Below are 20,996 nucleotides of genomic sequence, written 5' to 3'. Positions count from 1 at the left end.
TATATTCAGCTCTCATTGAAATATCCCAGAATCTTCCAGTAGCCAAAACAACGGCATTTCTTTGCTACTTGGCCATAACCGACACAAAGAGGATTTATCCTTTAATTTACGAAGGCTTCACATATTCAACCCTTATACGTGCCGAGTCCTTCTCTTGTAGCTCATGTGCTGAGGGCTGACTGCGCGCGGGAGAAGAATATTTAAATGTCTCCAATTTTTAATTGACGCTCTCAAAGTGCGCACGCTGAGAAACGAGGAACAGCCCCCATCTACCGGCAGCGTCTCCTCTGTCTCCTCTGCGCACTGCGCGCAGTCCGGAGCGCCCCGCCACTGCACAGGGATCTCACGCACTGCACAGCCTCAGGTAAGACCTTTCTATATGTCTCCTTGGCAGAAGAAGAAAAAAAGCCATGGTAGGCTTGTAAAACAAAACCGCCTTGAAGCAATGCGCGACAGATGTAATGCGTGATAAATCCGGTGCCTTGGTTGTATTCTCCGGGATAAACAGGGAGGCTGTGGAAGCTAAACTATCAATCATTATACATTTATTTGGGAGATTTTGCAAAAAAATCTTTTTTTTTTAAATTATCTTGACAACAATCAGAATTTGGTTAACATACAACAGGATTGTGCGAACGGCAGTTCAAAATATGCAATGACGCTCTTTTAATGAATCTATGGAAAAATACGTAATATAGTGTGTTGGATATTTAAGATATTTTATTTTCTTTATTTATATGAGAAAGGTCGGACCCAGTGAGCCCAGCTTGGTTAAAACGCGTTGTTTTTTATTTTCAGTTTTTTAAAGCGCAAAAGGTTTGACGTGTATCTCGATATGCACAAATAAGCAACGATTATTGTGTGTTTATTTAATAGACTTGATTTGGTCAAACCAGATCACAAATGTGAAATTGGGGCAGACTATTCAATTAAACGAAGATTGACACAGGACCGCCCAGATTAAAATTCTTCAATTCACCTAATTCCAGTTATGAAATATGACGTGTAACATACATAGCCAGGTTGCTTAATTGGACACGGGAAAACGTTCCAAACGAAAACTCTTATATCCAAATAAAATAAATAAAATCACCCAAAGCATGATTTTATGAAACGACAAAAAACGGGTCGTTATGAAATATATTTAGTTGCAGGTAATATCTCAGTTGGATACAAAGAAAACGAAATGACCCAAAACGACAATCCCATTATTCCCTGAGCCTCTTGGAGTTCACTGACACACTGTTAAACCCTCTTCAGTGAAATAAAATGTCACTGCTGGCGGCAACGGGTCAAAGCGGTGTTCTTTATCGACAAGAATGATGTCTTGATAATATACGAACACGCACACATGCTGTTTTTCTACATTTTACTGCCTGGTAAAATCTACTTATTGCAATCAGAAGGCGCCTTTTTGGTGGAGAGAGAGAGAGAGAGAGAGAGAGAGAGAGAGAGAGAGAACACGGTATAGACAGATTAACTATCACACGGGAGTGAGTTGATCGGCCCTCTCAGGGTGTCTTTGTCCAGGTGAAATGAAATCGGTTTGTCCTTTTCGGGTCTCTTTTCACCGCCCTGTGGCTGGTGCTGCGACACTGACGGGGCGCAAATGAAATGCTTTTCAGAACAGCTGCAGGTCCAGCCCGTCCAGGAGGGCCCATGCCGTGTCTAATATAGCACTGCTATCAAGGGGCCTCCAATTAAAGCCAACACAACTTCATGGTGGGTGGGAGGGGGGGTCTTGAAAAGAAGCATCCACACCTGCAACCGCCCTCTCTCCCTCCCTCCACATACACATATACACACACACACACCCCACTCCCTCAGAGCCTCACTAAATCTATTAATGGGACCAAAGCCGAGTCACAGATCCAGCCAGTGTTTCTATTGTTTCATATGGGGAAGTCTTTAGCCACAGGCCCAAGCAGGGAGCACAGCTCGTTATCCGGGCCTCAGCTGTAAATATGCATTGCGCTGCCTCCTTTTTGGTTTGTTGTAACCATATTTGGGCCTGCATGTCATGCAATGAAGCCATTCGGTCAGATTCGCGTAACAAGGTTTTCATACCCGTTAAAAGGTGGCTCTGAATCGCAGCAGGGTTGCATAGCCTATAAGATACATGCTCTTATGTTCATCAAATCAACTCTCCTGCAGGTAAACAACATTTTGACCTAATACAAGAGACAGAGAAAAGACAAGGGTAATGTTAATGAAGGCTTGGCAGAGGACAACATCGTTTTCAAATGACCGTTTAATGGAGAGACAAAAAGGTCATGCAGTGAAAAGACCTAGAATTATATTTAAAATGCAAACAATTCTCTTCGTAGCCTCATCAAAACTATTTATAGAACAGTAAGATAAAGATGAAAAATCCCAGTATTCCATTAATTTTGTGTAAAAAAATGATTCATTGTCTTTCAGATTGTTTAAAATATAATCTGTCCCCGCCCTCTGCCACTGATCACTGCCCCGCCCCAAACAATGCATTGCCACCACACACAAACATACACACACCCCATAAGGCTACAAACTTCAAAACTCAAAACAAATGATGCTTTCAAAAAAATTGTAGATCCTAAAAATGAAACCAATTCAACCAAAAATCAGCTATCGCAATTTCTGACCCTTAAAATGAAACTACTAGAGTTCATTCCACTTCAGTTGCGTGTTATTTGTTCCAGACATGTTAAATAAATGCAACATTTCCACACAAACGACTTCAAACCCATTTCCGTTCATGCAACTTCTGACTACACTCCAGCATCCTCGCCTATAAATGGGGGAACACAAGTAATGAAAATGTCAATACCATAAAGTGGTGGTCCTTCGCGCAGACCGAATCGGGAGTTTTTGAGGGAAGGGTGACAGCTCTTTGTTGGTGAATAGAAATCAGTGGCCACGATGAGAGAGTGAGTGAGGGAGAGACCTACCTACAGAGTGAGAGGGGAGGGGAAGAGTGTGGGGAAGGAGGAGGAGGGGGGGGGGAACTCCTCCTACCAAATTATTCAGACTGGGCAGGCTTTGCTCTCTTCACAAATAGGACACGGTGCTCAAATCCAGGCAGTCCCAACCTGACCTCGAAGCACCAAGGAACACCCTGACTGGGAAACCGGGAGATAGAAACCACCAAAAAAAGAAACAACAAAAACTTCGTGCCATTCTTTTTTGGCGAGTGTTTTCACACTATAGCGACCCCCTCTCCCCTCCCCTGCCCTCCTCTCCTCCCTCCCCACCACCACCACATCGGTTTGTCGCGTCATTTGGACTATACATTTTTTTTTGTATTTTTCCTGGAGGAGAGACATTCGCGGGAAGAAGGGAGGGAAAAGGCTGTAGCCTGTGACACCACCCACACAGACCTCCCACCGTCCCTTACCCAGTTGCTTCAGTTCTCTTCGTTCTTCTTTCCTTCCAGTGTGTTTTTTTTCTTCTCCCGTTTGCACCCTGGCGAGGAGTTGATCCGGGTCTGCGGGGTTGTTTCGGGTGCCCATTTGGATGCGCTGAGAGAGCCGTGCGCAGCGCTGCTGTACGGTATATGGAAGTTGTGGGCTGCAAGAAAGAGGCAGGCAGTTGCACGTTGCGTCCAGGACCGGGAGCCATGCTTTTCCACGGGATCTCCGGGGATCACATCCAAGGGATCATGGAGGAGATGGAGAGAAGGTCGAAAACGGAGTCGCGCCTGGCGAAGGGCATGCAGCTCAACGGGAGAGAGTCGGTAAGAGTCTGATCGACCCCGTGGTCGAATTCATGTTTTAACCGACACCAAACGACGTGCGTGGCACCGTTAGCGTGCCAGGGAATGTACACTTGTTTTTTTGGTGGTGAGTGGAAGAGGATTGGTCAATTATTGCTTGATTGTTGATTGTTTAATTGTGGGCAAATATGTTGGTCAAATGCTTTAATCAAAATTAATTTTCTCAGTTAGAAATGTATTATTTAAAATTGCTGCTCAATTATCTGCAAAAAAAGTTGTATGCAGCTTAACATGCAACTGCTCTTAATATTTTTGAAACACACATTGCTCAAATAAAAGATTGTACATCGCAATAGTAATATTAGTTTTGTGGAATTATATATTTGCAAGCTGACAAAAACATGCTACAATAATAACTATTTTTGTTTCATTCCTTTTAACTGGAAAATAATATACATTTACTACAAATACTTTAAGTTGTTTATTATTTAACACTTCCGACATATGTCTGTTTATTAGTTTCTCACTAAAACTATTGAAGTGAGACTGTTTTTGGCTTTGACGTATACGACCAACACATCCTAATTAACTTTTAATAAAAAACACCGTTTCTTATTGATATTTATGGTATTTTACTCTGGACCTGAACACACATTTATTTAACAACCAAAAAGGCCTCTAACTGAAAAAAGAGAACATCCAAAATACTTAAAGCCTAATGTTTGTGTGTTTTACGTGAGATGTGTGTGTGTGTGTGTGTTGCATAAGACTCCCTCGAGGGAATATAGTTGCCATGAGCTCTCTTCTCTCCCTCTCCCTTGGACTCAGACCATGCCTTCAATGAGCCCGGAGAAGCCCGCTCTGTGTGCCGGCTGTGGCGGTAAGATCTCGGACAGATACTACCTCCTGGCCGTGGACAAACAGTGGCACCTGCGGTGCCTCAAATGCTGTGAATGTAAACTAGCGCTGGAGTCGGAGCTAACGTGTTTTGCCAAGGATGGGAGTATCTACTGCAAGGAGGATTACTACAGGTAAGACAAATTAAGGTTACGTATGAAAACCACAGCTTGGGAAAAATAGTGGTGTCTCACTGTCCGTATCACGCACGCGCGAGGACCCACCCAAAACTGCTGGCTTTATAGGAAAAACATATTTTACCCATTTTAAATGAACAAACAAATACTTGAGAAAAAAATATTTTAAAGCGACAACATTTACCTTGGATTCAACACGCTTTGTTTTTCCTCCGGAATTACGTTGAAGTATGTTTTTTTCTCGAATTGGGCCTCCCTCTTGTCTGAATATAATCATAAGAGTCTCAGGAGTCCTGTCAATGGGGATTACGTTATGATATTACATTTTACTTTACTACCCCCTGGTTCAGATGTCAAAGTTTCCATGGCTCTGAGTGTAATATAAACTCCATTAGCTTGTGTGAGTCAACCTACCAGGAACAAAGGAGTCCAATACATGAAGTCAAAAAAGTAACCTACCTTAGTGGCTTTTGTTAGCATGTAGCCTTAAATGGAAATGAACCAGTTGCACTTTTGGGTCAGTAATGTTTTTTTAAATATTTCATAATTTATATTTTTATTTAATGTTATTTACAATATACTATAACATTACAAAATCAAGAAAGATCCACTTGTGTTACTACCTGTAGAGTTTTGCCTCTGCCAAGAGGTTAGCATTGATGGGTTTCACTACAAAGACACCAGACTGCCTTTTCCCTATTCAAGAGAGGGCATATTCCTGCAAAGAAATATATTTACACCCAAGTAAATGTGGCTTATATCGATCAGCGAACACTCATATGTAGGTAAAGCCAGCATCAAAGCCTGATATAGTATGTCACACTCCAAAGCTTTGTCACACACACACACACACACACACAGTTGTCTCGTATGAGGAGTCTTGACGATGTGTCTGTTCCAGAAGGTTCTCCGTGCAGAGGTGCGCGCGCTGCCACCTCGGGATATCGGCCTCGGAGATGGTGATGCGGGCGCGCGATTCCGTTTACCACCTAAGCTGCTTCACCTGCACCACTTGCAACAAGACGCTGAGTACAGGCGACCACTTCGGCATGAAGGACAGCCTGGTGTACTGCCGGCTGCACTTCGAGACGCTGGTGCAGGGGCCGGACTACCACCAGCAGCTCAACTTCGCCGAGCTGGCGGCCAAGGGCGGCGGCCTCACCATGCCCTACTTCAACGGCACCGGGACGGCGCAGAAGGGAAGGCCGCGCAAGAGGAAGAGCCCGGCCATGGGGATAGACATACCCAGCTACAACACAGGTGAGAGCCAACGGCGTGCTGCTTAATACAGGCCCCGCAGCGAGTGCAGGGACACGCCAAAGACATATTGAAAAATGGAGAGGAAAAAAACCCAGAAGGTTTGCGTTAGGTTAGCGTTGGACAGCTTGTCATTTGGCTTTACTGATTTGGCAACTTGTTTTTGGGGACGGCTAAAGCGCAGTTTTGTAAAACTGCTCCTGACGTAGCTTTAATCCACCTGTGTCCCACTGAAAGACCCCGTTGTCTTCGGTCATTGTTGACCTGAAGATACGTGATTTACATTTTTGTTATTTTAAAGTACGTCAGAATAAATTATTCAAGACAACAGTAAATAAATAAAGTGGTAAATAACAACAGTAAATAAACAGTATATATATATATATATATATTATAAAAACAGCTATGCAAATATATATATATATATATATATATATATATATATATATATATATATATATATATATATATATATATATATATATATATATATATGGACTAGTTTTCCCTTTACGCAAAAGACCTTCTTTCTTTAGTCCAGACGGTTCCTGAACGCCTCATCTGCAACAGCCATAGGTCTACCTTGTCCATGTCTGAGATGAATCCTGCTCTCCTGCGGGCTATGCTAATGTGGGTGAACTGTGCCTGTGTGTAGCGGCACCCGCAGCCGTGGGCTAATTGATCTGCAGCTTTTGGTCCACGCGTCTGTTACGCTCCGTTTTTGTGCTTTAAACCGTGGCGTGTGGTGCGCCGAGAATGATCGAAATTTGACCTTGCCGTCAACCTGCACATAAAGACTAATTTAGGTCAAAATAAAGAACGTGCAGAACGGGTGCGAAGGGGTCAATGAGGTTGGGGACGGTTGCGTCGAAACTGTCCACACTGCTGTTGTTTGGCACCTCTTTGGCGTTTTTCGGAGGAAAAAAAAAATCCGGATTCAGTCTACTCGAAGTTGTTGTTAAATGTGGGTTTCACCTAAAAAAAAAAAATCTCGCATTGAATCGCTGAATGTTACAACCCGACCCCCCCGCAGCGTCCCCATTTTGTTGTCGCTTTCTGCGAATTAGAGCGCGGCTGACAAAGTTTGTCATTGTGCACCACGTTTCCTCTGTTCCCCGCTGAATGGGGAGGAATAAGGGTAATCTGCGCGTTAATTGTTCTTCCCTAATTGGAGGTGACGTTGGAATCCCTGGCCTCCAGTGCGGCGGTCAGCACGGTTCTCAGGGACGCGGGGGGGGGGGGGGCTGCTGCAGGGAGGCCACGGGCTGCAAACACAAACCGTGTGCAGCCAACGCTCCGGTTGAAAGGGCTTTTTGTTATTCGCCAACAACAAGTCCGAGAGATCATGCAAATCTTAAAAGTTCTCATGGGTGATTTACTTGGAAAATTCACCCATTGTGACTATTTTGCTTTCTTTCTTGAACAGCAAGATTGAACTAAAACTGTAACCACGCGTTTCCATAAAAAAAGATGTAAAATATAATGCAGCCACAACAGGTACAAAATATCACGGGAAATGAAAATTCCACAGAGAAAGACATAAATTGCAGTAAGGTATCCCTGTGAGCTCATTATTAAGCGCCACAGACGCAGTAAAGGTCCCTGTGGGAATATTATGTTTTTCATTTGTGATATTGAAATAGAAATGGAGAAGAATGAGGCGGAATATCATATTTTCTAATTTCCTTAAGCTCAAGTGGCATGCCTTTTTACTTTTACTTAAAATGTTAAATGTTTTAATTATATGATCGATGTAAGACTTCACTGCATTCAAGTTAGACCGCAAATAAAGAAAATTGAAATATATAATTTTAAAATGAAACAAGGAAAAAACCAAATAACTATTTTCCAAAGTCATCTTACCTGTGTAAGACTCACTTTCATGAGTAACAGCATGAGGTTTAGTGCGAGGGTTTGTTTCTGCTCTAGCGAGCACATTGGTGCTTGTTTTCACAAGGGAGACGTTTGTGTCTGCTGAGAATTCATTTCCGCTCTGTAGAGTTTGGTCTTGTTTGGATATAGAGACCCCTAGTGGGTAATATCTAGTGAAACACAACCCAGCGAAAGCTGCTAAAGAAGATCACATGTCAGTGATTGTCTCATTGATGGTGTCACAAGAAGTCTCACATAACAAAAAACACATTTCACATGCTGTTGCATATCTTAACATAATGCCACACATTTGAAACATTTATTGCATAGTTCGATGAATTGGTTTCTTCCTCCTTAAGAATCGATTCATTTAATTCAATAATTCCTTTTTTGAGGAGGCGTTTGCGCCACATCGTTATGATACAATATTCATGTAAGCCTTTTGATATTTCATCATCCACCGAGGAAAACAACCACTCAGCATTTTGGTTACATAAAGACAACAAAATCAATAAAATCTACGATGTGATTTGGAAATCCCATGTTACTTTTGCATTTAACTAAAGCCATGATTTTGAAAGATGAATTCTAAAGGTTCTTTATAAAAATCACTATCATTGTGTTCTTTGAATATTTCAGTCAGTTGTATGCTAATTTAACTTGTAAGTATTTATTCGGTATTGGAACACAATTATGTAAAAATGTGTTTGTAAAACAATAGTGAAATAAGTGTTTAGATCTTTATTCTTTGATGGAATATGTTTGTACAAATTAATTTCATTTAGTAGATCCATTTTTTTCCCTTTCCGCCACAGGATTTTTTACATAGAGTACTAAGCTATTGACAAATGAGCTCCATTGGGCCTATTAGTCAAAAACAACAAAATAATTCATTTAGCCTGGTTCCGTTGTATGCTTAAAATACATAATTATGTTTAAAAAATATAACTAACAAATAAATAAAACAAAAACATGAATATGCTAATTGATGTTGATAAATACACCGCATTTTCATTGTTGATCATGATGGAATAAGATTGATCTGTTCCCAAAGCAAGTAAATGTAAATACATTAACCGCCTTTATCTACGCTAATAAACGCTTAACTGTGTCCTGTCTTTCCCTGCTAAAACCGGACCACGCATATTTCATTTAATATTGAGTCATAAAAGGAGTGAAACATTTCCTAAATGACCATTGCGTAATTGAGTTAGTATGGGGGGAATTTCATTCCTCGAGCAGGGTAAAAACGGAACTCAGACGCTGAGTTTTTTTTAGAAAAGTGAATGAAGATTTTGATGCAGTCGTTCCATTTGGATTCTGACCTCCACCCTCCCCATCTCCCACGCCCCCCTGCCCCGTGCTCTGCTCTCTGCCCTCCCAGGCTGCAACGAGAATGACACCGATCACATGGACCGGGATCAGCAGGCCTACGCTCCAACGCAGAAGACCAAGCGCATGCGGACCTCCTTCAAGCACCATCAGCTGCGGACAATGAAATCCTACTTTGCCATCAACCACAACCCAGATGCCAAAGACTTAAAGCAGCTGGCCCAGAAAACAGGCCTCACTAAGAGAGTTCTACAGGTAAGCTGAAAGCCATTCTTCTTACTGATGTGATCAGCCCATATGTGTATGTGCATCTCACCCCTCCTCCATGTTCCCGTCATGTCACACCAGTATTCTCATTGAAGGCATCTTTTTGATTTTGTTTGTTTGGCCCGTGTAGTCATTAGATAGTAAAAAAAGAAATGTAAAACTTCAGCTGATATTATTGATAATGAGAGTGCACATATTATTTTTACCTGTGGAACAGAAAAAAGGTCTTAATTCAACTCTTGAAGATACAAATTTAAAAGGACAGGATTCTTTTTTGGATTTTTGCTATCAAAATCCTCCTCCTTGTATGGTTCATTGATATCTACCCCCCCAGCTCAAATTAATGTATGACAATTGCCGTATAAAGATTTCTATACACAGGGCGAGGGCAATAGGAGCTGTGATCACTTGATATGTAAACCACTGTACAAATGATATGATACTTTCTTTTTAAAATTTTATCTTAAACACAAAAAGTAAAAGCCACATTGGGATTGGTTTGCAGGTTTGGTTCCAAAACGCAAGAGCCAAATTCAGAAGGAACGTTTTGCGACAGGAGAATGGAGGTGTTGATAAGGCTGATGGCACCTCACTCCCTGCACCCTCATCTGACAGTGGGGCCCTGACCCCCCCCTCCAGCACGGCCACACTAACAGACCTGACAAACCCCTCTATCACTGTAGTGACCTCCGTCACCTCTAGTTTGGACAGCCATGATTCGGGGAGCCCTTCACAAACTACCTTGACAAACCTTTTCTAACGAGCTATCTCTCGAAGACTGAATTTTTTTTTTGAATCTGATTTTATTTTATTTTATGTTCTTTTTTTTCTCTCCTCAATTTACATTTTATTTTTTTAAGTGACACCTTTAAATCAACCAGAGCTCCTTGGAACGGAAAGTGCTGTACTGTGTACACAAACAAGAACAACAAGAGCAAGAACAACAGCGACCACATTAAAACACGTGTAGCACATGAAACCACATGGCAGCTGTGTCTGTAGTTGACTTAAAGTAAACAGGGACGGATTTTTCAAGTTGAAGTCTTAAGAAAACTGTCATGGATCCCACAATTCATTGGAAAAAAGTAACTAAACATGAGCTTGTCTGGAAAACTAGATTTCTGCTTGATTTGACTTATTTCTACATTTCTATTGAATTATGATGAAACAAGCCCTTCTAAATTTATGGTTAATTGATACATTTGAAACTATTTTGCCCTCGGAAACCTGTATATGTATGCACTGTGTTCGCACTATCCAATTGAACGATTTTTATTTCTGTTTGGGAATAATTTGGGAAATTGACTTGTAGACTGTTCTGTATATGGGTAACTCCAGAAAACAGGCTTTAATTATTTCCGAATGTGTCAGTCTCTAAGACTGAGTTGGATGGAGTCAGACAATGAGATATCTCACAGAGCTACACGTGCAACGTACATCTAAATTGCGTCCTAAGCGCCTGACCATCGCGGCTTAAAAGCGGGTAGATGCTGAAACCACAAACATTTTGGTCTTGATTCACAAACCTGCTGTGATAAAGAGAACGAAGCCGATCCCACAATCTGTACAGTGGTAACTGTTCAACATGTAATGCAGTGACAGTGAAAGAAATGGTTTGATAATTATAAACCAGCAAGAGAAATTTGGATCGGGGAACAGTTTGTGGACGCTGTTGCGATTGATTGTTTTCATGACAGCACTTTTTCAGATTTGTTGGTCTCATAGATAAGAACCGTAGTCAAATGGATAAATCCTAGTAAACACATCCATAGACCCACAGCTAAACTCAATTGCACAGTGACAATATACTGCCCAGTGAAAAGTGCATTATTGTTTTTATCATGTTGCTCAGGGTAACGATGCGATTTTTCAAAAAGGGGGAAAAAGAAGGATGGGTGAGAAATTGAAACGTTTGCGACGTTGCGGACTAGATTTGTAGAGCTGACATGAACATTCAGATGACCTCAGATAGGTGGAGTCGAAGGAGGCAGCCAGTGGGTAATCATTGTCCATGTGTTCTCCTTTTTGGCCATATTTATACTTTCCTTAATGACACTTGCCACTGAACAGACCAAAAACATGTTTCTTCTGGCTGAAAGATAGAGAGAAAAGAGACACAGCAAATCTTCAATGGAGTTAATACATTTCATTGTGAGCGTCATAATTTGTTCTATTGTAGGACAAAGTGGTACTCTAGATCTACTTCATGAAGTAGATGCCTAACTCAGTTCTACTATGTGCCTTATGCTATGACTTGGGAGAAAGTTTGTGAAATTCAGGATATATGTGTTCTTTGTTAACTGATTCACATCCTTATGACGCCTCACTAGTTTTGTACTGTTTTGCATCTTATTTCGGAAGATCTTTTTATGGTGTATCCTGTTGAAAAGGGGCAGCGATGTCATAGCAAGCGTTTGTGCACTCTTTCAGATATAGTTGGGTAATCCAAGAACCTTATATATTGATCTTCGTGTTAATAGTTGAGTACAGTAAGTGTTCTATCAAGATTGTCCATGTTTCCCTGTTTCTTGATAAAGATGGTGTATAGAAACTATTTCCCCTTAAATATTTATGGACCAAACGGTTGTCATATATCTTATTAAATTTGTGTGAATAAAAATACTTTGCTTTAACTGGGTTTTATTTTTCATTACACTTGCCATTTTTGTGTTCTATCTTGAATACGATTTTTGTTTATCACATTAACGAACAAGAAAGCATTCAGTTATTAATGAACAGTTAAACGTCCTCATTTTTGCTTCCATTTTTAATTTATATTCCTATTTTATGTTTATGGTTTTTAACGTAATGCCCCATGGATTTGCATCAAAACCCTGCAGTCAAAAATATGAAGTTGCTTTTTAATGCATGAACATGGCTTTACATTATTAAATTAAAGGAATACTGCAAAGCACATTGATCTATATCCATACATAGTATATATTTATGCATAACATATTGGTAAACCTAAAATGAAGTAAGAGTAAATGCAGACCCCGTAAAGCCAGGTTGATCTGTAGTTAATATATTCTTACTCTATCATTTCTTTCAGGGAGAACAAATCTTGGGGCATTACAGCCATACATCCCGACGTTTGAAAATTCCCTAAAGTATTAACAGAAGGGGAAAACTAGGATGGGAATTCCTCACCATTGAAGACAAAGACAATATTAGGATAAGATGATAGCATACTGAGAACAAATAAACAACCAACTTATAACCTGTTTTAGTCGCAAATGTACAACAGATGATTTTCAAGTTTTGAATGTTTGAATCCATTCAACGGAGGAGACCTCACAATGTATGATATTTATGATATCGATGTGGAAAAAAAAAAGTTTCTGTATTGGAATAGTAAATGAACAAAACTGATGATAAACTGTATTGTAAGATAGTAAAAACAAAACTCACAAAAAGGCACAGGATGTGATTATAAGACAGCAGACATCCGCCACAACGACCGTGTGAAACAGAGATGATATGGATGTTATTGGTACGAACACACACACACACACACACACACACACACACACACACACGCACACTACACTCAACCTTTCTCTTACTGCCTCACTCCCATATAAGCATATTCTATACACATACATATACCCACAAACTCTGTCCTCCTACAAACATACTCTTACACGCAGACACACACACGCACTTATGCGCAAATGCCCCCATGCACCCCATCCAAGAATCAGCTTGCTAAATAGAAGTTTTCTTTTGTCACAAGTGTCATTTCGTAAACACATGGCCTCCTTGAAACTCTGCAGCAGGATGCCCATCAAATATGATGAGTGTATGAAGAGGACTGCAGAGCTCGAGCTTTGCCATCTGGCTGCACCGAGGGAAGGAAGTGAAAAAACAAAGCAGATAAAGAAGAGATTCTCATTTTGCATGCGCCTCATCATCTTGTTAACTATTTCCTTGAGCTGTATATTATTTCCTTTGATTCATTGTATGATTCGTTGTCAGCTGCAAAATAAAGCATATGAAAATGACGCCCCTGATGCCCATATAGTACCTGGCAGTGAAAAACGCTCAATTGTTTTTTAACGAATATGATAAATACGTAATCACTTCAGGGTTTTTTTCCACTCAAACTAAGCAGTACATACAGTTTTAATAGTATAGTCACACATTTTCCGACATGCATGTTTTTTGTAATAAAAGCTAAAAGTAAAATGAATATGTGAACTGAAATTGGCAAGTCTCATTGGTATGAATGGTGCGTATGTAATGTAAAGAAGGCGTGTACTGGAAAAAGAGAGAAGAAAAAAAAAGAAGGAAAAGGAGGGAGAAAGACCGAAGCCACATGGGGACCAGTAAACGGGCTGGTGTTGAATTCCAACAATGTGGGAAACAGCAAACACTTTCAGTCAGTCCGAGAGGAAACCTCGGTCGCTGGGTGCCTCAGCGCTGTGTTCCTCGCTCTGATGGGAGGACGGTGGGCGGCTCGACGCCACGCAGCTACAGGAAGCCGAGCTGCAGCACAAACACAAACAAACACAGCCCGCAATGCTCAGCTTTGGAGCTGCCAGATAAAGAAAATACCAAAATTATGGACAGCGTCATGGCCCTGTGTTGACAAGAATTTCATGGGTTGGCTGCTGGTGACTGGAATGCATCTCATTGGTAACATTTGTGTATGTGTGTGTGTGTGTTTGTGTGTGTGTATAAGTAATGCCTGATCTGGCATCATTCTCCCCTGCAGACATGATTCACCCTATTCCTGTTTTTCTTTTTTTTTTTACTCCTTAATATATTGTGAGAAATAAAGAACAGCCATGATGTTCCCTTGTGACTAAGTCCTATTGAAGCATTAAGCTAGATTCATTTACACAAAAATGGCAAAAATCCAGCTGATGAGCTAGTGAGCAAATCAAATTCCAACCTGCGACCCCTTTACGCGCATCAGTCTCTATGTTAGAAGATAAAACACAATGCTGTCTGCCTGCACAGGGACCTCATCAGGTAAACTGGCATCCTCCTCCACCTCTCTTATCTCCTGCCCCTGAAGAAATCTCTGTGCACAATGAGTGTGCAAAAACAATGCTGACAGTGCTATATGTTGTCTGTCAGTTTGCTCACAAAGTTCATGTGAGTGTGACACTTCAAAAACAGAGCAAAGGACATAGATCGCTCCATTATTTAAGCTAAAACACCAATGGAACACCTGAGCAGAAACTACAAATATAGGCTGCTACAACATTTCATTTTAGTAGGTTCAACTTTTTTTTATTGACGGATTGTTTGAAAAACAGAGACATTTCATCGGTTTAAACATATCAATGAGGACAAACGGATTTTAGCTTACAAAGTGGTCGGGTTTTAGAAAGCTGCCCAAACCCAAGCAACAGAGGGCGGCCTGTTTGGCACGCTCTAAATCAGAAAAATGTGCAAGACACAAAGGTCAAATAAGAGCCCAACTATAAAGACGTGCACTCTACTCATACGAAAAATATCAGTGGAAATCTCCAGTTAATGATATTGACAGCATTTCTGTCCAACAAGTTGTAGATATTACAGCTGTTCTCGGCCTGCAGAGGTTGTGTACTGTGAACCCAATCTGGGAAAATACTTTTAAGCACAGCTGTTTTACACTGGTTGGCAACAACTGTAATTCACACAATCTTTTGCAGCAATGTGAATAATGGGTTTCCAACTGAATGATGACTTAACTCAAGGTGAGTGTGTCTTTCCCCTCCCCCCCACACACACATACGCACACGGTCACATTACTAAATCTTTACACACACACACACACAGTGACAGGCGACAGGGTCATAACAAAGCATGGGATGGATCAGTGAGGCATAGGCCACACCTGCAGTTTACATGTTGCTCTGAGAGTGCTGTTGCTTTTGTCACTGCCTGTGTGTTTCTGTGTGTGTGTGTGTGTGTGTGTGTGTGTGTGTGTGTGTGTCTGAGATATTCTGCCAGTTCCACCTCAGTTCCCTGCTCTCATTGCAAGGTGCCTATTTAACCTCACCTCACACACACCAACCAGCCCACTAACACAAACGCACACCGGCACTGGGGCTCACACAAGCACTGACGCACATGGGCAGATGTCAGAGGGGTGACGATGTGAGGGAGACACAGCTAAACTGTGATGTGTGTCATGTGTGTGTGTCTTTGCTGTATGTGTGTGTGTGTTTTGGACTGAGGCCTTTCCTGCTGGTTGAAGCAGAGCGGGTGGAAAAATCCTCCGTGCTGGGTGTTTGCCAGGAGAAGGAACACACCAACACAAGCACACAACACAGACACGCAAAAAACAGCAAATGAAAAACGGTTTAGGCAGAAATAAAATGCCAGTTTCGTCCTTCACGTTATCAGACTGCCTCTCCAGTGCCTCATTTGTGCAGTGCTCTCCGCACGCCATAAATCATGTATTTCTTTGTTGTGCTATTATTCTATGTTCCCAAGTATTTGCTGTGTGACGGCTCACATCTACATCCTTGAAAATGCTACGATCAAGGCTAATAGCTACCAGGTGCAATTGCACTTTGAAGACTAAACCACATTAATGAGACTTTAAAATGTAAACGCAGGCGTCAGAGGCAGGCTGCCTCTAAGTTCGCCCGAGTATATGAAGTGGGAAACAACATTTCATACACATTTCTCTCCGTGGTCCCTTTCTCTTTTCCTCTGATAGCTGAGGTGCATCAACGGAAAACTTGTCTACGCTGGTGCGGCATGTTTAAGCGTGTGACAGGTCATCTTTGTACCGGTAGAGTGTAACCTCTCAGTTCTCGCTAAACCTTCAGGATGCACACTGCTTCTCTCCCCTCCATCTGCTGGTCTCTATGAAGTCTGCACCGGATCACAGGAGCTATGACGGCGGCTTCTGTCTCTACCACAGTGCAGTCGTACGTAACCCCCTGAGCCAGATCAACAACACGGGGGTGGGAGAGTGGGGTTATTTTAAAAAAGACACGAGTGGAACCATCAACATTTTTCTCTTTCTAAATGTCTAAATGGCAAAGCCAATGCACAATGAAATGTGTATGTTGAAGACAACAAAATGTGTTTCAAGAACACAACTTTTAAATCATTTTTTTCTCTGCATTAAAGATCAATTTTGGCCTAAAGTCCATCGATATTTAGTACTCTAAACGGCTTTCAAATTCATAAGTACAACATCTTGGTGGCCAAATTCCCCAAACTCAATTCATTTGTCATCAGATCCCATTTAATGCCCCAAAAATGAGCAAGAATTTGTTCTAACACATCAGAGTTCAATGTCACGTTTACAGTAAAACGTCTGTAAAAGGTTTCTAAAAATCCAGCGATTGAACCTTCTTCATTTCCCCTGGAGGGAGAACCTTTTCTATCATGGTTACCTGCAAGCGACACTATAAAGTCTGAAGGGGAAGAGAGGGAAATAGATGACAATATCCGCTTCACGCCAAAAAAAATTCCCTGAATCAAAAGAAAAATCCTTTCTGTTAAATGAACAATATCAGCAAAAATAAAGTTTTCTATTGGTTTAAAGCATCATATCAGTGCAGAGAGCCACTTTTAGAACAATGAAAATTCTACAGGATTATTAAACAGTGTTCTACCAAACAGACGTGGAGGCATGCGTGTTGAACTAGAGGATCTCTGGGTGCAGCTCCCCTCGCAGACTGAGGCATTACTTTTCATCCATCCATCTAATTATTCCCTCAGAAACCTGAAATTTGAAGATACAAAAGACCGTCCCTATCTGTCACTGAGCGCCATTGATCTTATTGAAAGAAAATGTGGGTGTAGAGGAAACCCAATATAACTCATACCATTAAATTCCACACAGCATTATTCACATACAGAATTGACAGATTTCTGTGAGACGTTTCTTTTAATCTTCAACTGTTGTTGAAGAAAAAGGGGGAAAAAATCCCACACTCCAGGCATCTCTTCCTTTTCCATATTTGCAGTGAGGTTAACAAAAAAGGCTATTGAAGTGTAGCAAAAAAAAAAACACAACCCCACCTAACTTGTTGATTATTAACAATGGGAATGGGAAGAAGACAGATGTGTTTCCTGTGTATCAGCTGTGTCTGAATTGTTAATCTGAAATCAACGATGAAACTTTTATCAAAGCAAAGTAAGCTGATCAATTCCAGATGCTCTCGCTGTCCATGCGAGTCAATCTGCGGGACCATTTTTGTCAATAAATTGTCATGATATCCCCGAGGGGCCCACAGCGTGTGTGCCGTGGGATGTGTGGGTATGCATGTGTATAATGATAACAACCAAGACTGTGTGTCAAAAGTGTGGGCTCATAATAGTGTATTCTCCTTAGAATCTATTACACATTGTCTGGCTCTGTCTCGCTCCTGTATTCATACACACATTCTTACAAACCCTCAACTATTCATTGGGATTTGCAAACAAAGTCGAGGTAACTATTTCCTTAGTTTTCTTTCAACTTAAGTAGGTATCGCCCCCTCTCTGGTTAAAAGTAATTAAGCAGGCCTACATGTAATTGGTGATACTGTACTCATTTCCATTTCATGCACTTCTAAGAGGAAATGTACTTTTTACTGCACTACATCTAACAGCTGCAGTTACTTACTTTGAAGATTGAGATTTTACACACAACACTGTATTCAGTTTATAGAATATGATGCTGCTTAATCGATTAGACCACACTCATTATTTAATATTTCAAGTTTTAAGAGTTTTAAAAAAATGAAATGGTTAATTATTAACCAATGGTAACTTTACATTTCCAAGTTTAGCGTTTTGACATTATCTTGTGGCCCTGCAAAAAGTCAGTAGTTTAAGTGACCTTAACGCTAACGGTCACGTTCTATCCCTCAGAAAACATGACGACGTTTAATGAAAGTTTCTCTGTTGGATCTCGCGTTGTTTAACAGCTTCCCTCCACTCTTTGACGTGCGCCCCTCCCCGGCGCGGCGGGACTGCTGCGTTGTTTACACTGCTGGCTCACGGGTCACGAGCGTGGCGGTGAGAGGGGCCTAGTGCAGACACACACCCCCACGGTCTGAAAACACGCACTCGTCTCCACTGGCTTTACAGCACGAACGCTCTCTCTCTCTCTCTCTCTCTCTCTCTCTCTCTCTCTGTCTGCGACGTCAAAGAAAAAGAAAACAAAAAACGTTTCAGCGGTCAGGCAACGGTGCCACGCGAGAAGAGAGGCCCGCAGAGTCCACTTTTAGGGAGCGAACTCGGAGAGGAAAAAAGGGAGAGTCAAAACGAAGCCAACCGCCATAACCATAAGAAGAAAGTGCCAACGTCAAGGAGGAATAGCTTAGCAACAGAGTCCCACTTCCTGGTAAGAACTGACACGCTGTTAGCTAACAGTAAACTTCTGAATCTGCACTGGGGCTGCTTCGGAGGGCTAACGAACTTTTAACGCTACACGATTTAATGTTATGCTTTTGTTAGGATCGACTGTCTTCTAAAAAATCCCCTCAAATTGCTGTATTTTCTGTTGAACAAGAGCTGTTGACACTCACTTGGAAAAAAAAGTTTCTACCAAGTTCGCTAGCTATCTTAGCCTCCTCACTTAGCCTGCTAGCATGCCGCATTGCTGAACTTTAATCTTCTCGAAATGACACCGTCTCCGCTGTGTCATTCAAAGTTACCGACTTTGTCACGTAATTGTAACCGCTGGGCCTCGAACAACGTTCTCTTAACTTGGCTTTGAAGACGTGTATTGAAACCAGGGTGGTGGAGACATGACAGAAGCAAAATTAAGTTAGCCCCGTACTGATGCCACGCTAACGTGTTGTAGTAATGTTACACGTACACCGCATATTTTCTTATTTCCTATTATTTCCTAATATGTCCTGTATCGCGTGATTATATCTTAAGTTGTTAAATATGAAAAACATGAATATGTCTGTGTGCACTCTGCATTATTACTCTCCTTCCCGGGTTGATCATGCTTGTGACGTATGTGCTGTTTATAAGTCTCTTCTGTCAGAAGTAAGGTATTACAAAGTAATCTATCTGTAAGTGCAAATATCCCTGCAGGGCTGTAAGCTTACTTCACAAAGGATTATCGAAGAGGGATTTGTGGAAGCAAACGGTAAATGGAGTAACATACAAATGAATCCAACAGATGACACCATGCTGTGCAATTTAAATATACAGGCCTATACGTTGGATGACGAGACAATTGCTACTCATCTACTTGACCTTACTTCACTTACTTTTTCATCTCTGCATTCCACCTTGTGTCTGCATCCTTTAAACGTCACAAAACATACAGAAGTTGATGGCTACGAGCATTCTGCATTTTTTCCCAATAAGTCAGGGTTAATTTCTTGCCTTATCTATGAACCTTGATTTACTATTTTCAATAGATCCATGGATAGGGTTGGGTATCGAGAATCGAATGGAATCGGAACTAGCTTTGCGATTTACCCGGTATCGTTCAAAAGTTTAAAATTCGATTCCTTGTTTCGATTCTCAGTCCGCCGGCGCCGACCGGAAAATGAAACCGCTGAACACCAACGAAGAAGCGTCCACCGGAAGTGTTGGCGTAACAGCGCGATCGAACATGTATAGCGTGCGTCGGCGGTCCAAAGTGTGGTTACACTTCACGAAACAAACCGAAAACTCGGCAAAAAACTCCCGGTTGTTGTGAATTTGTGACGCATCAGACCAGTGTGCGGGTGCCGGGTGGCCAGAGCGGAGCGGTCCTATCTGTTAAAACGAGCCGTGAGGCTGGCGCTGCAAAGAAAAAAAAAGGTTGTACTAGCACTCCCCGCGTCGACCGCCAGCACCCCCCCGTCAGCGAAAGTGTCCCTGATTTGAGGTTGGGAGAGTTGCGCGCCCCCCCCCCTCCGTGTGCCCCGTGTTTGACGCGCTGCCTCCTCTGATTCCAAGGGTTCGTCCATCAGTGGGATCAAGGTAACGTTTAAGTACCTGCAGTATCATACACTCACGTGTAAATGTGTTTTTGTGAGGTTTCAAAAATAAAGCTCTCTGGAGGAAAGTGTACCCCTGTTATTTATAATGTTTATACAAAATTCAAGTTCATAGTTTGATATTCATATTGTAGTTGAAAACAGCCCTGTTAGAAATTCATAGTAAAGTTAATAAAAAGTTCATAGAATTAACATTGATGGAGAAGGTCAGACTATTTCCTTCAGAAAGACCCTTGGTTAGCTAGCTCATTTAAAATATCTTAAACTTAAACTTTTTTGACCCTGCCTCTTAAAAGAATCGGAATCGAGAATCGCTGGGAACTGGAATCGAAACAAGGAATCGGAATCGCTCAAATTCAAACGATACCCAACCCTATCCATGGATCACTATTAGACATACACTGTTGAATTGGTTGTAGTTTAAACTTCTGTGTGTCAGCATCTTGTGATGATAAGAGGAAGGTTGGTGACTTTGATTTTGTTCCTTGTTGTTTGACTAATTTGAATGTGCATCACCCCGTGGGACTTTACACAGCCTTCTGTACATGTTTGCAGGGTGGTGGTATTCAAGTAAATCGGTAGGGTCAGAGTCCATTTGGAAGCGGACTAAGACACACACTTTTTTTTTTAGAGGATCCATTGTTTGAG

The 20,996-nt window shown here is 41.5% G+C and overlaps 2 protein-coding genes across 6 annotated transcripts in view; both read left to right on the top strand.

The window, feature by feature from the left end:
• The first annotated feature begins 242 nt into the window (after positions 1 to 242).
• lhx9 (LIM homeobox 9) lies at positions 243 to 13,461 on the top strand. Of its 3 annotated transcripts, XM_037468846.2 has the most exons (6): positions 243 to 364; positions 3,416 to 3,715; positions 4,523 to 4,725; positions 5,630 to 5,988; positions 9,242 to 9,444; positions 9,962 to 12,499. In XM_037468846.2, exons 2-6 carry the CDS (start codon positions 3,536 to 3,538, stop codon positions 10,214 to 10,216), a joined length of 1,200 nt encoding a protein of 399 aa, XP_037324743.1. In that variant the 5' UTR covers positions 243 to 364; positions 3,416 to 3,535; the 3' UTR covers positions 10,217 to 12,499. The 3 variants fall into 3 exon arrangements, with proteins under 3 accessions (XP_037324743.1, XP_037324742.1, XP_037324741.1); XM_037468845.2 differs by lacking the exons at positions 243 to 364; positions 9,962 to 12,499 and adding an exon at positions 12,509 to 13,461 and having other exon boundaries at positions 2,472 to 3,715; XM_037468844.2 differs by lacking the exon at positions 243 to 364 and having other exon boundaries at positions 2,472 to 3,715; positions 5,633 to 5,988.
• Positions 13,462 to 18,603: 5,142 nt separating this feature from the next.
• The window catches only part of nek7 (NIMA-related kinase 7), a 55,279-nt gene continuing 52,886 nt past the window's right edge, over positions 18,604 to 20,996 (top strand). For 2 of the 3 annotated variants that reach the window (XM_037468847.2, XM_037468850.2), the window contains exon 1: positions 18,604 to 18,745. The gene's annotated coding sequence lies outside the window, so the exon portion shown is untranslated. The remainder of the gene's footprint in view (positions 18,746 to 20,996) is intronic. The other variant, XM_037468848.2, reaches the window with a different exon arrangement.

The sequence above is a fragment of the Pungitius pungitius genome, chromosome 7, assembly GCF_949316345.1.
Source record: "Pungitius pungitius chromosome 7, fPunPun2.1, whole genome shotgun sequence".
NCBI lineage: Eukaryota > Metazoa > Chordata > Actinopteri > Perciformes > Gasterosteidae > Pungitius > Pungitius pungitius.
This window is presented reverse-complemented; position numbering and strand designations above follow the sequence as displayed.

What these genes read in the sequence shown, in the direction of transcription:
- lhx9 (XM_037468846.2), top strand. Translation starts at nt 3,536, where the DNA reads ATGGAAGTTGTGGGCTGCAAGAAAGAGGCAGGCAGTTGCACGTTGCGT. An exon ending in CATACCCAGCTACAACACAG is followed by an intron (nt 5,989 to 9,241) that starts GTGAGAGCCAAC and finishes CTGCCCTCCCAG; the next exon opens with GCTGCAACGAGAATGACACC. An exon ending in TCACTAAGAGAGTTCTACAG is followed by an intron (nt 9,445 to 9,961) that starts GTAAGCTGAAAG and finishes ATTGGTTTGCAG; the next exon opens with GTTTGGTTCCAAAACGCAAG.